We start from the raw sequence: 21,493 nt of genomic DNA, 5'->3' as shown, positions 1-21,493 counted from the left end.
AGTTAAGGTACTTGAATACATCTTTAATATTCAACTCCTGAGTTTAGTGTTATTTAAAATTCTAACATCATTTTAGAGGCTCATTGGGTTACAAACTGGACATGTGAATGTGTAACATTCCAGGTTTTAAAAATTGCCAGTCTAAAGTTGGTGACATATGTTACAATCTGACAGTGCAATCTTCTAGATTTACCAACAATTATGTTTTGCAAGGGAATACCTAATTAAATACAAATTAAATTATTATTTAGGTTCTCGTACAGCATTGTTGGTAAATGTGCACGTAGCTCTAGTCTGAGGTTTTGATGGTTGTGATTTCCATTAAATTGAAGAACAGGCATGGTGCATTGCAGGTTTTACTTTATGTACACAACTGCACGTTAAAGTTGTGTGATTCTAACATAAGAACATGAAATTGTAATATAAATGTAAATGTTTACTGTCAGTGACTGTAAGCTGGTCAATACATGTATAAATCCTCACAAGTATTAACCAGAATACAATAATATTCATGATATTGGACCTTTAATAGTCAGTTGCAGGTATTTTATTTGTTACATTTTTATCTTCAAATACTTGACTAATTATGACAGAACAAATACATGATAGTATTTGCCAAAACTAAAAGGAGCATTAAAAAAATCTTTAAAATCCATCTAATTACAATATAAGGAAAATGTCTACAGATGCTCTCCATAAAATATCGAGTGATTTATAATAGGTTAATAAGTGCTGAAAATATATCTTCCATTTGATATAAAAGTAAAAAACATCTTGTACAGACTTGAATTACAAAACCACACACTATAGACATAGTTGCAAACAGTCCAGTGGGAAAGGGCTTAATTATAAAATAGGGAAGGTGGGGAGTGGTTCTGGGAAGGGCTTAGTTACATCAGGATGGGGCCTGTGTACCCCAAGAATTGATCCAGGGTGAGGCTCTGATAGATCAGGATGGGGCCTATTTGTCCCTAAAACTGATCCTGGGTGGGGCTTAGAGTGAGCCAGATGGATGATCAAGAATGTTGGCAAGTATGCAGCAGGTCTTGTTCTCAAAGCTGCACCAAATGCTTTTTTTGTTATACAAGATACGCCTTTCTGAACTTATTAACTTCTACACGAAGAAAATAACCTCTATTTTGAACATAATTAACAAATCATATGATGACATGAAGTTCATTGGTTAAGCAATGTCGGATGAAGACAAACAAAAGTTCTCACTCTGCAAGAGAAGACATGGTTGTTATGGAGTGTGCACTATGAGTTCAAACCAGGCTTCCTGAACAATGAGAAAACCCACAAAACAAATGCAGTTAAATACGGTTAGTAAACAACGTACAATGGCACCCACACCATTATATCCTGCACAGAATATAAGTAGTGTGTCAGCAGTCGAAACGTTAGTATTTACTGTTAAAAAACGTGATCAGCCAAGAATGACAAAAAGAGACTGGAGAGCTACTGGGAAAATAAAATGGTGGTTCTGTGGGAGGGGGGGAGGGAATAAGAGAGGATTTAGGCGGAGCCATTGTTCGATTTTTCACCTCGATAAGGCAGGTGAAGGAGGGGCAGATCTTCCCGTCATTAATGAAGGCATCGACCTCATGAGGTTTGAATCAGGGCGCTCAGTGGATCGGGAGCGGCAGTTGGTCCGCTCAAGTACAGGCCGTTGCTCTGTGGACCTGGATCTTTGATATGGGTGTCTATCTGCCGGTTCGCAATTCCTGAAATGTTAGTCAGAAAGCCGCTCAGTTGACCTTTCTTTATATGTAGGTAGGAGAGATGTATTAATAGTGTACATCTACCTGACCCAACACTGTTAATTCACTTTCAAAAAAGTAATACCAAGCACAGCAGCAAGATCTTTTTGCCCAATGCAACAATTCAATCATTTTCTTGTGTGCTGTTTACAAAGAATAATTAAGCGTTTGATAGCTTCAAAAATCTACCATTATTTTTCATCTTAATGGAGGTCATGGGACATGTTGTCGACACTTTGACTTCCCATTTCTTCTCCACAAGGCCCAAGCTGTTCTTGGTGGAGATATAATCCCTCCAGCATTTCTAGATCAATCATGTCAAAGAATATTAAACATTTTGGTGTTTGAGAATCTATAATATTGCTACACTAAAAAGATGTCAGCCAGCAAAGATCAACAGGTATGGAAATGGCTACTCTAAGCAGCCCTTGAGCTGTGATCATCTAAAGAACTGACCAATACTTTCTTTTGTTGCATTGGAGATAAGTGTGCTTAACATTACCATTTTTATATAACAAACAAATAGTGCAGGGCAAAGACACTTATCTCAATCTGACAATCAGGTTGCTTCTTCATATCTAAATTAGGTATAAAATAATGCAGAATATAAAGAGAATGTATTGCTTTTACAAGAGAACAACATGTCGTGAAGAATTTCCTTGGAGAAAAGTTTTCAGTCAATTATACAATTATCAATGCCTGACACTAGATCTATGGCAGGAAAACTATGAGGCCCAGACAGGAAGCCTGGCAATTCTGGCTCTGGGTAGAAGGATTGGTATGTTCAAGGGTGTAAGGACTGCTCTGTGCAAAAATTGGCTGATCTGCCTGTTTAAATAAGTAAGCAAAACTAAAAACCTTTACAAACTGTGTACTTGGGCTCCAGATATTGTACTTACTTACCACTAAGGGCTTATAGAGCTATACATGACAATGTCAATTAGCTCATTATAAATAAACAATAGTACAAAGTAGGAATGTACCGATACCAAGTACAGTACTTGGTACAAGTACAAGTAAGTATAGATACTTTTCCAGCTCCAAGACTGGACTAGATTATTATATGATTTTGTTTTTATAAATATATATATATAAAGGGATGCACCAATACCAGTTTTGCGAGTACAAGTACTGGTACTTGCCTAAGTACTTACAAGTACGAGTACTGATACATTTTTGGTTATTGTCATGTGACAGTTTTTCTAAAACAATATCAACTGATGATTTCAGGACAGTGGTGGAGCACCAGAGCCAGGCCCCAGCTGCAACCCTGGTAGTTCTCAGGAAAATGCCAAGTATCGCCACTGGTACTCAAAAAGTATAGGAGCATTTCTAGTACAAAATGTGTCCTCTGTGGTGATCAGCAAAATGTTCAGCAAAAATAGTAATTTAGTAACCTGGCCTTAAAGGTCAGAATATACAATTAAGACATGACAACATGGCATATGCTGAACTACAAGGTCCTCCTGAATCTTTCGCTCTGCCTATAAACCAGTGAATGAAGACAGAATAGTCCCATTATATATGAGTTAGGAAATGGTAGAGTTCATATATATTGATCAGAGCAATCAGATTCTGACAGTTCTAAAGAACAGAGCTTAACAATGAACACCTGTTTAAAAGGTGTTTATTGTTGTAAAGTGATATAAAAAGTCAAATACAGTATTTGCAGAGATCACAAATAGCAATACATTCTCTTTGAATAATAAAATATTTATAATACAAAAATATATAATTATTTGTAGCTTAAAGTGCACCCATGCTTACCATCAACTTCATAATCTGCTGCCATGATAGAAAGGCACAGGCGACTTCGACATTAACCCAAGGTCCTCCTTATATGCAAATCTCAACTTCTGCAAGGAAATAAAGAGTTGACACTCCCTCCTGCAACTCCCTACTGGTTCATCAATATGATGGGCAGTATGAGTGGCCAGCAGGATTCTGTGGATGGTGGGAAGGCTGATCTAGCTCTTTCCCTACAGAAGACAAAAATTGCATATTATAATGCCTAAGGTTTCATGCTCTCATGAAAATCAGTGCACCTGGGGGCACCTGCCTTTCACCCCTGAGTTTATGAAGCTGAAGGTGAGTACAGATGTACTTGTCAAGCTCAGATGGTTGAAAACCAGAAAGTTTTTTTTTGTGGCTTCAATCTAAGACATTTCCAGAAACAAGTGCAAGTCATCCCTTGTTATTCATCTCTATGCTGCACTTGATTTGTGACAGCATTTCTCAGGGACAATAGAAAATCAGTGGAGACAATCTCAAAACAGAAATAAGTTCTGCTAAGGTCAATTTTAGGACAGTTATTGAGGAACAACTTGCAAACGTTTTCAGGACACAGTCCCGTGAAACCTGCACCTGGGTTCAGTAATATTAAATGAGGCAATGTAAGAAGACAGTGCTGAATGGAGGTACATAAAGGCATAACTTGTGTTGATATTAACCTGCTACATCTAATTGATAACAATGAATTACCGTTACTTACCGTTAACATGTATAGCATACTGCACAGAAGCAAAATTGCAGAAAACCACACGGTAACACACACAAACACAATTTAATAACACAAGGACACCATTCTCAGCTTACGTATCTGAGTTATGAAAACCGAAAGGAGAGTTGGTGGAGAGAAAATATGTCCAGAGGAAATAAGTGAATATGTGGTTCAGCTTTATTAAATTTTTTTACTCCAGTTTTTTAAAACAGTCTTGATGCCTTCTACATAACTTAGCCTCTTTAAATTTGGCTAAGGAAACCATTTTTAGCACCAACTGCGAATTCAGAAGGAAGAAGCCTACCCGTTTCAGAGAATCATCTAGCACCACACACAGATTGGTATGAAGTATTGCTGTGCTGACACTTGGTTTGCAGTTTTAGAAATGGCTACTTTTTCATCTTTACCGGAATCCATCAAATAACTTTAAACTCCTTCTATAACTGAGAAAATCTAGTTTATGACTATAAAAAACAATTGCAAAGTTACTGCCTACGGCAGCCAATCAAATTCTTGACACCACATAAACCCTTGTTTGTTACAATGTGCGACAGCTCCACTGGTCCCAATTTCACAGCTCAAACCACACAAGAAACTGCAATTGGTTCCTGCAGGTGCCAAAGTAATGTCTGCACAGAGCATCACAAAACCAAAATAACCAAATTAACAGCTAAAGTGTAATTACAATCTTCACCAATATGGGCAATACCAGGATCTAATTATTATGCCAACAATAAAGGAACTTGTCTACAGAACTGTAACACAAGGCATTTTCTCACAGCTATTGAATCACATCATCATCATATTAAAAAATAAAGCAGTGCTGGGTAACTATTTTTTAGTAATTTTTAAAAAGGCAAAGTGTAATATGCAATAAGTCAAAGTACACCTATGACCAGGCTCTGGATATTCCGTGGCTGAAGGTACTGTGGAACAATACATTCACGGAGATTAAAGCCGATGTTCTGAAGTCATCCAAGTCATTCACTGAGCAGTTCCACTTCTCTGCTCCCCCCCTCCCAGAGCTACTGCCCTGTGTTTACATCAAAATTAGAAGGCTGCTGAGTCACAGCTGGGAAGGGGAACAGGGGGGCTGAGCTGCTGAGTCACAGCTGGAATGAGGAGCAGTGATAGATGAGTTGCTAAGAAAGCAACCTGGATAAATTCAGTGCTTTACTGTGAAATGTGAGGAATAATTGATCCACAGTATCTGCAGCTAAAGGTCAGTGGGAGCTTGTTGAAAAGCTAATTTACTGCCAATAAGAATATTTAAATATTACTGCCAATAAGAATATCTAAATAGTTGAATGCTCAGAGTCTGACCGCATCTATCAACGCTCATTTTTCTGCTCACTACACACTACAAACTCACTACAAACTGAAATCTTTTTGTTATGGGTCAACCTAATAGCTAAAATATAACCCTGGCTGTCGTGTAGTGATCATTTATGATGGCATGCTATTTGTGATATATGGTTTATTATGATGACGGACCATTGTTGTTGGACAGCTGCTGCTGGAGAGATCTAGGTCTAAAGATATTGCTCAACCACCACTATAGGCGTTTTTAATTCTACACACAGTTTAGCAGTGTCCATTTTGTTCATCATAAAACGTTTTACTGACTCAACGGCCAATCAGCAGGCAGTAGATATGACATTGGTAGACATGCTGGGGATGAAAAGGAGACACAACAATGACAGTGGCAGTTAAGTCTGGGGTCCTAGGCGGTTTGGGGAATCACCCACTACCCAACTAAATACAAGCTACTAGCGCTCTCTGCATGTAGATGTGGGCTTAAACTCAGAGTATTATGCTTAACTTCTCATAGTACAGAAAGAGTGTGCCAGCAAGCAAAAAGGTTGGGACTAACTTTCCTTCATTATGTCAATTTTACTAACTAACTGATGTCATTGTGCACTTTCCAACCTAGGTCAGCCCTTGCACTGCTGTTTACAGGGATACACATAAACTAGTACTGAGTACAATATGGAGGCTGTTATTGCCTATTATCCTTTTTAAAACATCCACTTTCTTGGATGTCTCTATGTTCCCTACCTTGTGCCTGAAGGGAGATATATATTTCCATGCAGCTGTATTTTAAAATAAAATTTCTGCTTCTTCTCCTATTTTTGTGCAGGTATACAGGTGCACTACAAACGCTTTAAGTAGGGTAAATAAATATGATTTCATAAATCAATACATTTAAAATACACAGTAAGTAGGTCACACCTTCCAAGACATTAGGAAAGCTACCACAGTATCTCTGTGCATTTCATATTACACTGTAGATGCTGTCATACGTTTAGGATGTTGTACCTGTTTGTGATCATTGGAATAGTTCACCATTGCTTGCCACACATGGCTCTCACAATTGAGACAATATGAAAGTACACAAAAATTTGGGAACAAAAATTGACAAGGCACATTTACCATCTTGAAAAAATGAGCAGAAAAGAGAACAACTACCTCCTCCCCAGAACACATCCTCTCCCAACCTGCAGGGCTAGCCTTGGGTAGTATTGGTGGTGTTGGGGCTGGCAGTAGACCAGAACGTGCATGTATTCTATATAATCACAAATGGGTTAATTTAAAGCAGAACTCTAGGCAAATCTAGTAGACATTAAAACTATGTTCACAATATGTGCGGTGACAGGCATTTTTCCACACTGGATCAATGCCAGTCACCACAACTGTTTTTTATGTGCCCTTTTCACACTGCAATGCTGTTTAGGTGGGTTGCAGTGCATTGTGGAAAAATGCAAACATGCTGCATTTTTCCATAAGTCACAGGAACTTGTCTGATGTCTGCACCGGTCACTGCAACTCCATTACGGTAGAAAGATGTGAATGAAATGTCCTTTTGGCAAATCAGTAAAAAAAAAAAAAAGGGTAAACAGTGCCTTGTGCCCATCACCACGGGCTTTTGCTCACATATCCTCCCAAGTCAAAGTAAATTCAAAATCTGCTTGAAGCCGGTCAACTGCAGGTCAGAAGGAGGTCAACTGTAGGTTAAGTGCATCTATCGATGAATTCTGTATGATCTCAGAAGCATCTCAAACTGATGCCATCGCCAAAAGCTCAAAGCCTTATTCCCTTATTATGTCCCTTATTCTGTTCCCGAAGTCATGAGCCCTGCCACACTGCATAGATAACTATTTCCTGTTTAGGCTTTCCAGCTTTCTTGATTACCTGGCTCCACTGCGGACAGTGAATCAGCAGTATAATTATTCTGATTGCCTCCCCAATGATCAGACTGGAGACAGACACGTTCAGGACACTTCTTGACTGCCTAATACAGACAATCAGTGTTGACATCTTCAATCCCCCTAGCTCTGATTAAGTGACCCAAGCTTACAAGCTTATGGTACCTCCCAAGTCTATAAGACTGCTGTCAAATCCCTGATGAAGGTGGATGGTTTGGCCCTGAAAGGCGTTGGCTGTTTTCTGTTACCTTTATGATATCCGTGGATTAATAAAATACAGTTCTAGACTCTTAGTACATGTCTTTTGTGCTCCATGTGGTTCCAGTAGATGGTGGCAGATTTGTGACACTAGAAGCTTCAGTGCTGAACAAAGAAATAGAAACCTACCATTCTATGTGGCAGAGGTGTACAAATCACAATGTTAGCTAAACAGCACTGCAAATCCTTTAGCAGATAAAAAAATTCACATACATATATTCCAACTGTGTAACTAGCTGTTTGCTTGGAGATCCAGTTCAATTCTGATCTAGTTACTATTGACAAAACAATAAACAAATGCCACCACTGTGCTAACAGAACCGTGATATTTCCTCCCTACATTTCCAACATGTTTAAGTCTCAAACCATACTGGTATTACCATTGCGAAGAAAACAGAATCCGTACATTCGATACATTGTTCTCAGTAGGGTCCAAACACAGTAACAAACCGTACTGAGAAAAAATTGCCATGAGTGCTGCATTTGTGGAGCTTTCAAAAAGAAGTTCTCAAAAAACACCTCTTTGAAGGAATTCAAATGGTTGAAGGATCCGGGTTTTCACATCCAGGTTATCATGTCTAGTATCAATCGCCCACCCCATTCATTTTTAAACGTCCTAAAAGAAACACTGCTAAGCATGATGTTATCACTCTCAAACCAGAAATGAATAAGTACTGCACTGCTTAGATATGTGAGTGTTGTTCATTTCTTTGGCACATCTAATACTGCTTAGATGGAGGAAGGCTACTTCAAAGCTGCAGGTAAGAATAATAAATAGACACCCTGTGTACATAGTTCTTAACAACATATACAGTGGAAAGAGATAGTTTTGGCACTTTTTTAGAAAACAACAGAACACTGATTTCCCTTTGTATTATGTGTGTTGTAACCTCTGATTGGTTACAACATACATTTTAATTTTACTATATACAAGTTTTAGAAATACCTCTTATATTCTTATGCTAGCCCCAAACAATATTCTGTATGTCTAGATTGTACTGTAGTCCAGGTTTTCATATTTGGGCAGTATAATGTTAAGAATGATTAGAATTACAGTATATACACAATTATATATATTTATATATACTTTTTTTATACTTATGATATAAAGGAAAGAACTGTTACTGCCATTTTAACTAATCACATCTCCCATAAAGTGTTACAAACAATAATGGAGAATGCGATTGGTTCTACAGTTTTTTATTCAAATGCAAGTGTTTAAGAGGTCCGACGTTATTGGATGTTACAGAATTGAATCTTATACTACAGTTCATATTGCATACTGGAAAATCAACACTGCAATGTGTGTATCTAAAGCTACTGACTTTGGTTACTCTACGCTGTACTTACCCCGTGGGCTCTGCTGTACCATTGACTACATGATCTGCCCAAGCACTTGCACCATTGTATAACCTTTACAACGCAGCCAAAACGAAAAAGAAAAGTTACAAAATAAAACAAAACATCAACCTGAAATGAGCCACTTCTATGCAGTTATATACGAGGATCATTCAAGCCAGACACTCCAAAAAGATAAAAAAGAAAGCAATAGCAAAGCTTAACTATGTACATCAAAATGGCTTTTATTCCTGCAAATATTAGTTTTCAATAATACATTGTATGATCCTCACACATATAATCAGAGAAAAAAAATCACACCTATGTACTCACACTTGCAAACAAATGAGTGAATTCCTCAATAGTTATTAAATATAGTTATCTGGCATTAAAGTGAACCTGAACTCAAAAAAATAGAAATGTTCTATATTATAGGGGAAATCTACAAAGTCCTAATGTGCCTAAGCAGTACCTGAAATATTTTACTTTTTACCTCGAATTCCCCTAGAAAAGTAGTAGTGCACTTTGTATGCCTACACACTCCTGTTACTATAGGCTTATTGATAAATCGTGTGCCCTGCGCTACTGCTCATAAACGTGCATAAACTTCCAAACAATGTGTACATTTTCATAAACATACATTTTCAAACATATTAATAATCAATATAACAATATTCAATAATAGTCCTTAGTAAATCCGTATAAAGTGCTCTTGTGCAAAAATCCACAATGTGACAATGATCCTCTGAAATAAAGTGCTCCCGACTCCCGATGTGCTAAGGTAACTGAGAACACACTCATCAAAGATCCATGACCATATAACTCAATGGTCAATAATCGTAATTGTGGTGAGTGTCATTCATGGATGGGATAATCACTCTTCTGATTAAACAAATCCTCCTTTTTGTATTACACAGCAGTGCACTCATTTAAGCACAAATTTAAGCACACAAAAAAACCTCCCGAAAGCGGCAAAATTGTGGCATAATCGTGGCAAAACGCAATGCACTGTGCTCCAGATCTGGTCCTGGAAAATGGCATGAACCTGCCCTAAATGTAAGCATACCTAGACTTCCCGCTGCAACAAGGCATAGTAGGCAGGCAGGACATGTACCTCCATACACATCAAATCATCTCCCCATGAAAGTTGAGGGAGAATATATCAAGGGGTTGATAACACCACTCAGGGTCCATACCTTGGCAGATCCTTCACCATGACCCCTGAGATTTTTAGGAAGCCAGTGTATTTGACCACGGCAAAGTCCACCCAAAACTGATTTCTAGGGAATCACTCTTGTGGCAAAAGAGAAAAACCTGAGCTAGAAGCTGCCCTTCTGTTCTAGTCGCCACGGTGCAGATTACATTTGGTTTCCGTGATCTAAGTCCCCATTCGCATGGGACTTTGCTGTATTCTGGGATTCCTGCAGGAAGAACATACAAATTCTTACCACAGAAATCCAAGGTGTTTACACTTAGATGTGGCCGCTGTACACATTCAAGTCAACGACCTGGTGGTTGCATCTGTCAGCAGCAGTCCACATGTATTCATACATGGTAGGATTACATGAAGGCATGGATAGGTGATTGTCCCTGGACACATCTATCCTGCGTGCCGCGACAATCAAACAGGACACCTTGGATTCCTGCTGCAAGAATCCATATGTTCTTGGTGCAGTAATCCCAGAATGCATGTGAATGCAGCATAAGAAAAAATAGTGGCCACTATGAAAGCTTTTTCAAACGGGATTTTTTCTTTCATAAGTTCCTTTCTAGTATTGCTTACTCTTAAAGGTCATTTACAGGCAGTTTCAATAGGAAGGGACAGATTCCTGGAATGGCATCTAGATGACACCATAAAGATGCATGGCTGCACATTCTATAATGCACTGATCAATGCATTTTATAGACCTGATCCTTCTTGACATCCACAATAAAATAGGTGTCATGTTAGGTAACAATTTAATCAAATGAAACCCATCCAAGGCTGTACAACCTCCAATATTCTGTAACACAATACAACTAGCTACCCATATACTACTTCTAGGAAGCTAATAATTATACCTTTCAGGAGATGGGGAAGATTCATCACAATTTACATTAGGCACTCGTCTCTCCTGTCCAGTCCTCCTAAACACAGGACAAACAGTACAACAGCTATACAACTGTTCAATTTCCTGTGTGATTAAAATACTTGCTTTTACTATATATAAACATGAGGACCCCGACACAAAAGCTCCTTCATTTTTGTTTAGTAGGGAATGGTTAAAAACTCTTGTAAGGTATTTTTTTTATCCCATTGGGGATATTTACCTTCACATTCTGTCTCATAGATGGAACAGGAAGTGAAAGGAAGTCTCTTCAAATTGAAGGAAATCCCCTCTAAGGCCCTGTTCACACTAACACGTTCCATTGCCAAAACGTCAAAATGCCAAACTTTTTTACGGGGCCATTGCTAGTTACAGGCACCCCAAATGCGGCTGGAAAAACGTGCACGATTGTGCAAAGAAAAAAATTTAAAAAACATGTAGCAGAACTTGCTACATGCACTACTTTCCTGTGTTTGTTGCATGGCTAGGAACCCACTGAAATCACTGCAATGCACATACCCGCTAAGCTATGGTGTGAACGGGGCCTTAGACAGATACTATATCACCAGAAAAATTGTCGCTAGTGGAAGATTTTCCCACTATTCCTGTTTTGGTGACAAGTCAAAATTTTGAAATTCCATCACTTTCTGTCTTGGTGACAATAGTCACCAGGACAAAAAGAGAGGGTGACTTTCCTGCAGAGGTTCTAACCATCCCCCACTCTATACAAAACTAGAACAAAAAGGTTTTAGGTTTACATACAACTTTATAGATTTAATTCATTCTTGATAGATGCAAGTAATCCTTGCCTGGCTACTTAGTGAGTTGAGATGGAGTTTGCATGCCTCCATCTCTGGGCAAACCAAAAACCTACCCGTGCAGTGGTGCTACTCCTGTACTGCAAAGGTTAGGTACTTGTTTTTGCCTATTGGCTGGATTAAAGCAGATTTACTTACCTGATCAGCTCCCTCCGAGCTTCTAAACTGATCCCTACAGCCTCTTTCCTCCATCACTCTGGAGATCTAAGGACTGTTGACGTCATCATGTTTGATGCAGGTTCCATAAGCCTGCATTGTATGTGAGGACACCGAGGGACTTTCCAACAGGAAGAGAGGAGGGAAAGAAGATGACAGTGCTGATTGCCAGGGGAACGGGGACCAAGTAAGTAAAAGTGCTTTACTCCAGCAAAGAACAAGCACTTAACCATGGACATGCCCAGCGATGGACTTTAAACTAAATATTACCTGAAATGTTAAAGCTAAACTCCAGGATAAACAAATACAGTGAGGAAGGATTAGAATGTCTGCCATGTTTCTTCTGTTGTCTATATTCCCATCCCTTCATCCCTGTCATACAAACAAAAGCAAGTGAGCAGAAATCTCTCCAAATTGAGGAGAAATATCCCCTTTGCACCTACTCTGGCTACTCAGGTGGCAACTGAAAAATTTTGGATTTACTCTTTCTGTTCCCATTTACAATTTCATCTCCAAGTTCCTTGAACACCAGTTTGCTCTAATATGCAAACATTTGCCAGCTTTCCTGGTCAACAGCCTAACCTCACCCCCTCCTATGGCTCCTCGCTATTGACCTTGGCTATGATGGGTAATCTCACTGACTAATAGTTATTGGGAACCAGACTCTCAACCAGGAAAACTAGTGGATATTTCAATACCAGAGCAACCTAAGATCGGGAAGCCAAATTTGACTAGGCATGCAGAAAGATGGATAAGCATTATATAAATGGTCATTTCTTTTGTTGTTTACAGCCATAGGGTCACTTTAAACATTCCACTCTCTGCAGTCTGTTTGGTGATTATGGGCAATACAGACACTCTTCACTTTAATGCTAGGGGCCATTCAAGACTAGGGCTTATTGGGTGATTTCATCTTTTTGCTACTGAGAGATTTAACTACCTGTTGGTAGTCTCCTAATGTGCAAGTGTTCTACGTACTGAGGAGCTTGATTTCCACCTGTGTCCTCCTGTGTCCAAGGTAAGGAGGGTAGTGTTTCTATGTATACAAGGCTAAGCTCCAGGAGAGAGGACCCTATACTGATTCCAGGGCGGTGCAGCTGCACTGCCAGTGCCATCAATAGGGAGCAGGCAAGCTACCTATTGACTCCTAAGTACACTCTTTGGTACAGAAAGCCCACATGCTTTACTGGGCACTGTGTACAAGCAAATTTAAAAAAGTTACTATTTGCCAAACAAAAAGCAAACAAACACTCCATGCAGAGGCATCTAATCTACTGTGTGCACACTTCATTATATATAGCCATACACGGCCATATATATAAAGGGCACGCAGCATGGAGGTATTGCAGCATGTTCCACACCATGTATACCTCTCATGATCATTGTAAGCACCCTCAGAATAAGTACGGCACATCTTACGGGAGCGCAGTAATCGGATAGCATCTTCACAAAAGATAGGGTAAAGGGGGTGATCCGTGCTGCCAAGAAAGGGGCAGAGACAATAAGCTCATTACCTATGCAATCAAATATTTCCACATTTGAAACCACTGCAAAAGCAATTGATACTGGCCAACTCTACCCAAAACTGGTACTTCTAGGGACATACTTATTTTGGCTTCTAGATATCAGTGTTGGGATTCCAAGTCATGACGTACTTCTCCAGCTACTCCAAAGCCATATAATGGGAGTCGCTCTCCTCTTTATATTTCATGCAATGTAGGGTAAACAACTAGGGGATCCAGTTAGAAGAGAGTGACACCTTACCTATGGTCTCTTGGAAAGAGCAGATGTGGAAACTACCATGGGGTATATCACAATTTGAGTCACCTTGAGATTTAAGCAAAATGTGTATTTTTTTGCAGGTTGGCTGATGACTGTGCTGGGAAATTTTTGCTTTTGTACCTTGAGATGTAAGGCACCAGCAGGTTATGTAACCCACTGGCACCAACCCAAAATGGAAATATCAGCTCTAGGTGGAGTTGACCTTATAAATACAGACTGATGTGCTATGTAAAAGGTTAAACTTACGTAAGTAACTTTCACATGGCCCAGTAACATAAAGGCAAGGGCAACAACCACACCTGCTGCTATGAAGCCTGCAAAAATATGTCCTCTTATCCCTACTGAGGTTTACCTAGTCCCAAATACTTACAAGTATGTTATATATGCGGAAGCAGGCTATTATAATCAAAATGCAAAAGGCACGTTACCCTAGGCCCGGGGAGTGGACTTCCCTTGCAGTAAAGGTGATGGTCTCATCTTTGAGGTGAGTGTGAATGCAAATGTATTACCATACAAAAGCAATAGTAAGTAGTGTTGTGTAGACCATGTATTGCTAATCCCAGCCTGACTCGAGCATGACTGTATCAGGATCAAGGTATGTAAAGGAAGAGAACAAATTCTTAAAATGTATACAGAATCAAAACCCTTCTTTCCTTAAAGTCTACTTATTAGCTACCCCCAAATAAAAATATTCAAGGCTAAAGCAAAATAAATAAATCAGAATTTAAAAAAATACTCGCCATACACCCTGGCTTCCGCCATGCTTGTTTAGGTGAGGGTGACATCGCTGGGTCTTCTTGTGGGATCCTGTGTGAGGATCCCAAATCTCCTGAAAATGTGCTCCTGCACAGTGCTAGAGCGTTTCTGCAATATTTGGCTACTGCTTTTTATTTGGGAGGGTAGAAAATAAGTGAACCTTGCATTTTCATGGACAGAGCCCCACAGCAGGTTTCATTGTGAATTATTCTGCTGGGTGACAGAGCTAGTAGGCAAAAATTGCTTCGGAACAGCTGGCGACCCCAATAATTGTCCTTCTTACTGAAGGTAGAAATTCCCTTCAAAATATAAATATATGGAACTTTACCGTTAAGAAATACCAACAGGAAAAAATACACTAAATTGCTTCCACAGCAAATGATTCAGACACACAGCATGTGCAGAAGCACCACACACCACTGAAAGAATACAAAGATATACCTTGGTTCTCTTAGATGCTGGTCAAATGATTGACTGAACCTGGTGCGAGGTAGTGTGAGATAATGACTGCAGCCATGACAGAAAACAAGAACAGTGAGATGTTGAATTGGCCGAGAAATGCAGGTTACCGAGAGCAACATACATCATAAACAATGCAGGTCCTTGGGGAACAGACTGAAGGGTGCAATTCTATTTAAATTCCAAACTAATCTCGCACTGCAGCATTATGGCCTAAGTGTAGTTATGGAAACAAACACACTTCTCCTGAAACCCAATATATTATTATTATTTTGTAATCCTATACCATAAGGAAAGGACAAAAAGATGGATTCTTTTGCAGGTTTTCAGCTGAACCATACATACCTATAGTTATCTGGGATTTTCAAATTAAAGGAGAACTTCAGGACAAAGCAACAGGTTTGCTTTAATCCTCTTTCCCCGGCAACCCATACTTACCTTTCCTTCATTACTCTATTCATTTGCCGGGAGTGAAGAAAATACTTGGTACTTTCGGGTATGGAGGTGGATTTGACAGCCCTGAGCCAATCACTAAGCACTAGCGCTGTCACATGAGTAGAGTCCATAGCCCTGTGTGAGCTATGACTTGAATGACTCCTAGCTTGCACATAGTAGTTTCTTCTGCTACTGGCAGAGGAAGGGAAACAAAGGAAATGCGGGTATGTGTCGCTGGGGAAGGGGTCATTAAAGTGAACCTGTTGCTTTAGACTGCATGGAAAAAGCACGGGTTCACTTTAAATCAGCCATGAATATGCAAAGAAAAAACAATTAACCCGTGGCCACCTTATAAGGGACGGTTTCCTGATGGTGACAACAGTGGACCATGCCTATGCAAGTCTGCACTTGCATGGCTCCAATTGGCGGAGCGTGTGACAGGGTGACAACTGATAGACAGGGACAGACTGCTGTCACCCTGTAACACAGAGTGTCTGAATAAGCATGGCAGGCTCACCAGGTATTATTTTAATGAAAACTGCAAATTTAAAATATATTTTAAATTAGATTATATAGAAATTTTAGTAATTGGGTTTATGTCTACTTTATGGATAGTGAGTGGAGTTATATAAATTATTCCAGTATGCCCCTGTGAATTAGTGTTAACTGTGCATGAGGACCCAACAATTTATAGCAAAAATATTGTGTGAATAAATAAACTTATAATCCAAGTGGAATTATATCACAGTAATTTTAGTGGTCTCACTGCATTACTGGTTTCCCCAACCTTATATCATGTAAGTCATGGTTTCCACATCTTGCACCGATGAGAGCTCAAAGCAGCCAATTACAAAAGCTCTACATTAAAATTGCCCCCATTCCATGTCCAGATGTTCCATGTTATTAGCCTTTCCAGGCTAATGAGATGCTGACTGCAAAGTCAGCCAGCAGGAAGTCAGCTGTGTGTCAGAAATGAACTAACCACGTAAATACTTTTATATCAGTATCAAGATATCAGAACCCCAGAGAAGCTCACACATACGCAGAATTTAGAAATATTATTAAAGTAGAACTAAGACCTCCCATTAACAAATATGCGCTGCAGCACTTAATTGTAAGTGCATGTACACTTGCCGTTATTCTTTAGTCTACCTGCCAAATCTCACAAATACCTGTTGATCCTGCCAGTGAAGTCCACCTCATGAAGCTTCCTGTGACGAGGTGGCAAAGCTGCTGCACTGCTAACAAACTCAAAGCAGGGTTGTCCTCACATATGCTGTACCTGCTTGCACTACAGTGGGATGAGAAGATGTTGCAGGGGGTGTGGCTATCAGCATTGTCACTCCTGATTCACAAGCCTGCAGCTTGTCAATCAGCACCTGACCACACCTAGTCCTGCCCACTGCTATCTGGATTGACAGCACAGCCTTTGCTGCTGAAAATCTCCCATGGTCAGCTGCAGTGTCTGGAGGGGGAGTGTGTGAGACACAAATGGAGGAGAATTTGGCTCAGTTAGGGCAAGTAAAAGATTCACTTTAAGACTTGTGCATCACTTTGTAACTTGGACTGAGATCTGTTTAGACTGACACACATGAGCCTTTAGATGTAATTTCACTTGTTTTACATTTACTTGTCCTTTTCTAGAAATAATTGTGGCTCACGGTTGTTAGAGAACAAAGTTTTACTCTATGATAACTAGCACTTTGCTGCTGGTTTTTCCAAATTATTATACATTGGGGTCTGTGTTCATTACGACTCTGAAATTCAGCACTGTCGGTATCTAGCATTTCTTACATTTTAATTACTTTTATCCACAAATTACATTTTTACAAAGTTTTTTTTCTTTGAGCTGAAGAGTGTCCGCAGTGGGAATTTTAACTGAGCCAAGGTACTTTAATTACTGTCTACAAAGAGTGAAAATGTATTCACAAACTGTGTTGCAATATTACTACGTATGCACTGCCCAGCTATCCATAAGCTTGTGAAATGAGTAACGAATCATAAAGGATGATTTGTGGAACAAAAACTTGAGTCATGATGCTTTCACAAACTTTGTAAAGAAAAAAAAAACTATCATTTAAAAAAACAAAAAACTGTTGCGGGTAAAAAGTGCAGGCATCTGCAGCAGCCTCTAACATCTCGTAGTTAGAGCCAAGTGCCAGAAAATTCTGACAGGCAAGGCTCTGGCACTCCTGGGTACTGTTGGGACTTGTTACTATCGGCCATTTACTATGATGGACTGCCACACTGTCCAAAAGGAATGTCCAGGAGGCAGGAAGGAACAGGCAAGCTGTATTACTTTCAGTAAGTGGTGAAGCTTTGCCTGTCAGAACGGCCTGAGATCCAGCCATAAGGGCAAGGTTTTTAGAGACTGCTGCAGGAACATTATCACTCATAGATCACAGAGAAAACAAAAATCCCCAGCACTGGTTTCTGCTAGGTCAAAGGACTAATTTAAGGAGTGGCCCTCAACTCTAATTTAGTCTTCATCAACCAGGATTCCATGGAACCCTAGGGCTCTTTCAAAGGCTGCTAGGAGTTCCTTAGGCAATAGGCAATTTCTGACTCTCAGGTAAGTAACCACTGACACCAATTTTTAGCTAAGGGGGGCAATACAACTGACCAATATTGTATTGAACATTCTTCTCACTGACCACCAATTTAAGGAGCATTCTTCCTGTTGGTCACATTTGCAATAGGTGCCTTTTCCCACTCACTACTAATTTAAGGTGGCCCTTATCTCATCAACCACCAGTGTAAGGGGGCACTTCACTGACCTCCCATGTAAGGGGATACTTTTCACTGACCACTACAATTTTCACAGTCCAGTATCTTTTACTACTATTATTAAAGATTTCAAAATTTTCGAAAGTACCATCTTTCAGCCGACATTGAGGTGCTTTTAGATTGTAAGCCCTCAGGGGCAGGGCCCTCCTTCCCATCTTGTCTTGTATTGTATTGTGATTGTAATGTCTTCCTTATATTGTAAAGCGATGCGCAAACTGTTGGCGCTATATAAATCCTGTATAAGAATAATAATAATAATCCCGATTTCTCTCCTGCCCCGTGTCCCCTCTGACACAGAGCAGCGTCCAGCGGAGAGAAATGTTCAGGAGGCCGGGGAGGAGAGCGCCGTGAGTCTGCTGTAGGAGGCGTAGCTCTCCTCCCATGACAGATCAGGATGGAGAGCAGTGCGGGGAGGAGACAGCTGTCAGCCATTTTCCCCACACCGCCAGTTCAGCCTTCTGTAACAGCGAGTCAGGATGGAGAGCAGAATACAAGCACTTAACGACTAGGTGATGGTTGAGTGTTTGTAAATAATTGAGGACATAAATTGTTCATAAATTAGAGGATATAGTATGTTTACTGTGGGGTCTATTCACTAAGCTGTCGTAGGCAGCCGAGTGAATGACCGACCTAAAGCGAAGTGAGCCGAATGATGTTTGGCTATTCACTTCAGGCTGGTACGGCTGAAATCAGCCGTACATCGGGTGGCTTCGGGTCAGCCGAACATGCGCAGCATGTTCGGCCGACCCGAAGTGCAGGAGTTCGACTCAGCCGATCCAAAATCTGGATAGGCAAAGCCGAACCTCCGGCAGGCTACTCGCTGCTGTTCGGTCTATTCTTATAGATGCCGAACAGCATCTATAAGTGAGTGAATAGCCAAATGCCGCTAAGCAGCATTCGGCTCGGCTATTCCCTCTGTGGGACCGAGCAGAACAGAAAAATTGTAAAACAGTAGTAAAAAATAAATAGAAAACGATTGTGCGGAGCTAGCAGTGACAGCTAGCTCCGTCCAACTGTTTTCTATTGTCCGGCGATTCTGCTGCTATGTGACAGCAATTGGCTGCTCAGGCACCTATTACGGGAGGGAGACTGAGAGTCACATGCTTCCCATACCTGGATGTACTGCATATTTTGTCTCATCTCCTCAGGTAGCTGAACTATGCAGTGGAGGGGAAAATGGAAGGTAAGCGTATGCAGGTGGTGTAAAGGAATTGGGGTGGAGTTGCCCTGTTCACTATAAAGGGTACCAGATAAGATCATATTATTACCTTCCCTCTTGAGAGAAATGGTTCCGACTACCACTCACATCGCACCTATTATATTCCAAGTTTTATTCTGTCTGCAGGGCTGCAGATAACGATTATTTTCATAATCGATTAGTTAGCCGATTATTAACTTTGATTAATCGATTAATTGGATTTAAAAAATAGTAATTTTAAATAAAATACGCAGCGATACCTGACATGTGTAGCGCAATCGTTGTTTTTCTATGTAGGTGCAACCGACTTGTTTCTGTTAGTATGTACATTGGAGGTGACAGGTTCTCTTTAAGGTGACATTAGGTGTCTTTTAGACCCCTAGTGTCACCTTTCCACTTCACTGGATTCAGCTGCTGAGGCAGCTGAATGTAAATACAGCAGGCAGTGGCTGGAAGCAATAGCCAGCCTGCTATTGGATATTTTAAATTGCAATAGCCAATAGCAGGCTGGCTGTTGCACCCACCCACTGCCTACTGTCAATCAGCAGAGGAGGGAACAGAAGGAGAAAGTTCTCCATCAGGTCCTCCTCTACTGATTGACAGCAGGCAGTGGGCGGGTGCAATAGGAAGCCTGCTATTGGCTATTGCAATTTAAAATATCTAATAGCAGGCTGGCTATTGTTACAAGTGTCCGCTCCTTTTCCACTTGATTAAACTGTTTGCTTTTGGGTATATATCTCAAAGTGTCAGCTCCTTATTTGTTTAATATTGCACTCACCAGTCGTACCCAGAAGTTTTCGCTCTCAATCAAAGAAGGGAAGGTCCATTCTGTGTGCTCACGGGGGAGGAGAGAAGAGAAGCTGTAAATCTTGACTACACACAGAATGGAGCTTCCCTTCTTTGATTAAGAGCGAAAACTTCTGGGTACGTCTGGTGAGTGCAATATTAAACAAATAAGGAGCACGGACAGCTGACACTTTGAGACATATAACCAAAAGGAAACAGTTTAATCAAGTGGAAAAAGGAACGGACACTAACACTGAACTGTCTTGACGGAGGAGCTGCAGCAGAGGAGGAACAAGGGGAGGGGGGGTCAGCGGGGGATTTCAGAGTCACCGGCCGCAGTCTCTTCTCCCCTCTCGTGCCAGCTACAGCGGTCTGTGAAAGGGACACAGACTGCTGCAGCCAGCACCAGTAGGGAGAAGAGACTGCGGCCTGCTGATTCTGAAATCCTCCGCTGCTTCCCCCTCGTACCTCCGCTGCCAGCAACTAATCGAAAATCAACTAATCAGTGATGGGAATAGTTGCCAACTATTCTCATCATTGATTTTAATCGATTTAATCGATTAGTTGTTGCAGCTCTATCTGTCTGTGTTATTGAATATTAACTTGTACTGCAGGAACTTGCAGGAAAGAACATTCCATATCACAGTATAAACACATGCAAACATGCATCTGTAGGGTGGGAAATATTTCTGTGCAGTTCACAGAAGCCTATCACAATTCTTTATTTTTTAACCTGCATATGATAGATGGAATCTGAATGTTAAAAGCAATATAATGTCTGAATAAACTACCGAATTGAGCAGTGGCAGACATTTTGCTTGCAGACCACGAAACACTCCATGAATTCACATTGGGCCAGTATCATCACAGAGATATTATATGAACAAAACAGTTCCAGCCTCAGCTGCATCAACTAGCCCTAGCATTCAGAAAGCTGCTAAATCATGAATATTGTCTCAGACTACAATATGGAAGCCTGGATTGTACCCTGTCCAAAAAATCTTTAGTAATGTCCTTATCAACAGTTCTGGTACAGCAGAATTAAATACAGCACCAATAAAACCAAGCTACGTTTATACTGGGTGACCTAGCTTTTTGCTTTTCTCCTCCTTAAAGGGTAAGACCATCCAAAACTGATATTTCAATTGTAGGTAGATTCCAGTGGGA

At 40.3% G+C, this 21,493-nt stretch overlaps 1 protein-coding gene across 1 annotated transcript in view; it reads right to left on the bottom strand.

Moving 5' to 3' along the window:
* The window catches only part of RIMS2 (regulating synaptic membrane exocytosis 2), a 532,133-nt gene that overhangs the window by 125,390 nt on the left and 385,250 nt on the right, over positions 1-21,493 (bottom strand). The window contains exon 21 of the mRNA XM_018559015.1: positions 1,545-1,724. Coding sequence (XP_018414517.1) covers positions 1,545-1,724 — 180 coding nt within the window. The remainder of the gene's footprint in view (positions 1-1,544; positions 1,725-21,493) is intronic.

Source organism: Nanorana parkeri, unplaced genomic scaffold (genome assembly GCF_000935625.1).
Source record: "Nanorana parkeri isolate BGI_ZX_2015 unplaced genomic scaffold, ASM93562v1 scaffold16, whole genome shotgun sequence".
Lineage (NCBI taxonomy): Eukaryota > Metazoa > Chordata > Amphibia > Anura > Dicroglossidae > Nanorana > Nanorana parkeri.
The sequence above is the reverse complement of the archived record's forward strand: the minus strand, read 5'-3'. Positions and strand labels throughout refer to the sequence as shown.